At 34.6% G+C, this 3,145-nt stretch overlaps 1 protein-coding gene across 23 annotated transcripts in view; it reads right to left on the reverse strand.

The window, feature by feature from the left end:
- LOC106871616 (tripartite motif-containing protein 45) overlaps positions 1-3,145 on the reverse strand; it is a 248,443-nt gene that overhangs the window by 148,382 nt on the left and 96,916 nt on the right. For 22 of the 23 annotated variants that reach the window (XR_008265704.1, XM_052973597.1, XM_052973585.1 and 19 more), the window contains one exon: positions 532-629. Coding sequence is in view for 21 of the 23 variants with exons in the window: in XM_052973597.1 (XP_052829557.1) it covers positions 532-581 (50 nt within the window). In the remaining 2 variants the exon portion in view is untranslated. Of the gene's footprint in view, positions 1-531; positions 630-3,145 lie in introns of those variants that run through there. The other variant, XM_052973575.1, reaches the window with a different exon arrangement.

The following is a 3,145-nucleotide window of genomic DNA, read 5'->3' on the forward strand; positions in this document are numbered from 1 at the left end:
CGTTAAACGATGATGATGATGATGATGATACCTGCATACATGCATGCATGCATGCACGCATACATACATACATACATACATACATACATACATATATACATATATACATACAAGGCGGCGAGCTGGCAGAAACGTTAGCACGCTGGGCGAAATGCTTCCGCCGAAGTCGACTTGGCCTTTCATCCTTTTGGGGTCGATTAAATAAGTACCAGTTACGCACTGGGGTCGATATAATCGACTTAATTCGTTTGTCTGTCCTTGTTTGTCCCCTCTGTGTGTAGCCCCTTGTGGGTAGTAAAGAAATAATACATACATACATACATACATGCATTATGAACATTTCCTGTGTTTTATCTTTAATTTTCTCATAATTTTTTAATAAACCACAATAATATAGAATATATATATATTTATGATAAACATTATGACAAAAACAAACACTGTTTTTCTTTTTTGCTGAAAGCTTTCTCAATAATTAAAATTGTCATCATGTTTTATGATGTACATAAACAAGTCTATAAAAGTATTTACCTTCTTCGTTCTGCCTTCCCAGTTATGGCTGTGTCAGCATGGTCATCCATCAGTTCACTCTAGCAGCATACAGGGATTAGCCTGCAGTTTGTGAGTAACTGTAACAAACAAAACCAACATTGAATCAAGAAGCCAACATAACATTTGATGAAAGGAATATTAAACTTCTAATTAGAAAAAATAATGTGTTGTGATAAAAGACACCATTTAATTTAATGACTCATATCATTTAATTATCAAGACAAATATGGGAGACAACTCTGGACCTGTTTTGGTTGGTCTTACTATGACCTCATTAGTGGAATATAAATTTACATCAGCTATAGTTTTTTTATATTTTTTTTACTGATTTCAGTCAATAGACAGGATATATTGTGTATGTATGTATGTATGTATGTATGTATACACACATACATACATGCATTATTCAGTTTTATTTTGAGATTTCTTGCCAATAGAAAAAGAGTCAGTTTCTAACCTGGATCCAAGGTTCGTTCATTGGAATTTCATGATCAACAACAGGGTACTTTTGTTTGTTTGTATGTATGTATGTATGTATGTATGAATAGGGAACAGAGTCAAAGGCTTTCTTGTAGTCTAGCCACATTGAAACTAAGTTCCTCCTATGCTCTCCCACCTCTGACATCACACATCACAGTTTTGTTGATTAACAATTGCTCAGCATATCCCCAGACTCCCTTCTTCCCAGCTGCTTGTTCTGCTGTGATGATGTTATTGCTTTCACAATGGACCTGGAGGAAGAGGTTTAAACATACTGTATATATCTTATATATTACATTCTGACATGCAATTGGCTGGTAGTTTTTTGCCATGTGGGTGGCTCTGCATTTGAGGGTCAATTTGCCTCTGTCGGAACTAACTAGTGTGGTATGCTACTGTTCCCACCAAGAGCCTGCTGGTACAGATCGATGAGGGTTAAGCATGCTGTTCCAATTGAAAGCTTGTTGGTACAGATTGATAAGATATGGTTGGTAGAAGGTTAGCTTCTTGTACCAATATCCATCAATCAAGTCTCTTCCAGGTGCTTTCCCATCCTGGAGTTTCTGGATCACAGTTAAAGGGTATCACCATCAATGCTGTATGTCTTGGATGTAATGCAAGAGCAATAACTTCTTTGGATTTCTTCCAGCCACAGAGCATCTGGGTTAAACTCCTTTCCTTTCACTCCAGGTTTTCCTCCAGAAGGAGTCTATAGTCTTCTCGGGAAAGAGCTTGTGTGATGTTCATTGCTCTTCCTTTAACTCAAATCAACTTTTATAATTTTGGCACTTTTTAAAAGTGTTTTTAGGTGGTTTTAGAGCAAAAGCTGAATTTTTGTTTTTAATATGATAAAAATCAATGTTAATGGTTTATTGATAACTTCCGTGGCATTAGAAAATAATTAACTGATTAACGGTCATTGAAATTAACTTTTTGGTTAACAGATTAACAGTTAACAAAGTTAACTTTTTGATTAACGGTGTCCACCTTTACTGTTTTCCTATATCAGTTGTGCTGGATTTTGTTTTAGCCTGCAATTGTCACTGAGTAGTTGCTATTGACAAAGTCTAAACATGCATCAAGCATTTGCACTACTTCTGCTGGACGGTTTCCATCTGATGCTGATATATTTTCGTGTTTTTGAATACAGTAAGTCTATAAAAGATATTGTCTCTAGATGAATACTGCAGTCAGTTTGCCTTTTGGGATGTATTTGCATTAAGTCTAACACTGATAGCTTCTTTAATCTAATACTGCTGCTGTTGCATAACATACATACATACATACATACATACACATAAATCTTTTAAATTTGTTTATGGAAAACGTTTTGAATATGTAAATAGAGCTCCTTTTCCATTATGCTGGCCACATTTTTGTTAGGGTTGCATTGAGCTGTACTGATATAAGGTAGGATAAATATAGTAATAATAACAATAATCCTTGGATGGAATTTATAAACTTTTAATGCACTGCTATGCATGTTTCCACAAATCACATGTCTCTTAAGATCACAGTCTGTATTCCTGGGATGATCACAGAGTAGTCCATAGTATCCATGGGCATCAGGTTGATCACCATCATCGATTCATTTCTCTTTTTATTACATCTTCAATACAATAACTCTTTTATCTATTTAAATTAGTTGGTATAAAAGAAGTCATTGTTTAAATTAACTGATAATAATCTTCTATATTTATTATTTTCTCGGAGGAATAATTCCGCAGTAGATATGAATAGAAACCTGATGAAAATTTCTCTCTGTGTTTACATAATCTATCGCAGGGAGAAATCCGTAATTACTGCTAATATGGACTTAAGACTGTATATGTGATAACCAAAATACCCCATATCATCATCATCATCATCGTTTAATGTCTGTTTTCCATGCTGGCATGGTTTGGACGGTTTGACTGAGGACTGGTGAGCCAGAGGCTGCACCAGGCTCCAATCTAATCTGGCAAAGTTTCTACAGCTGGATGCCCTTCCTAATGCCAGTATATATATATGTGTGTGTGTGTATATATATATATATATATGTATATGTGTGTGTGTGTGTGTATATATATATATATATATATATATATATATATATGTATATATATATATATAT

The sequence above is a fragment of the Octopus bimaculoides genome, chromosome 1 (assembly GCF_001194135.2).
Source record: "Octopus bimaculoides isolate UCB-OBI-ISO-001 chromosome 1, ASM119413v2, whole genome shotgun sequence".
NCBI lineage: Eukaryota > Metazoa > Mollusca > Cephalopoda > Octopoda > Octopodidae > Octopus > Octopus bimaculoides.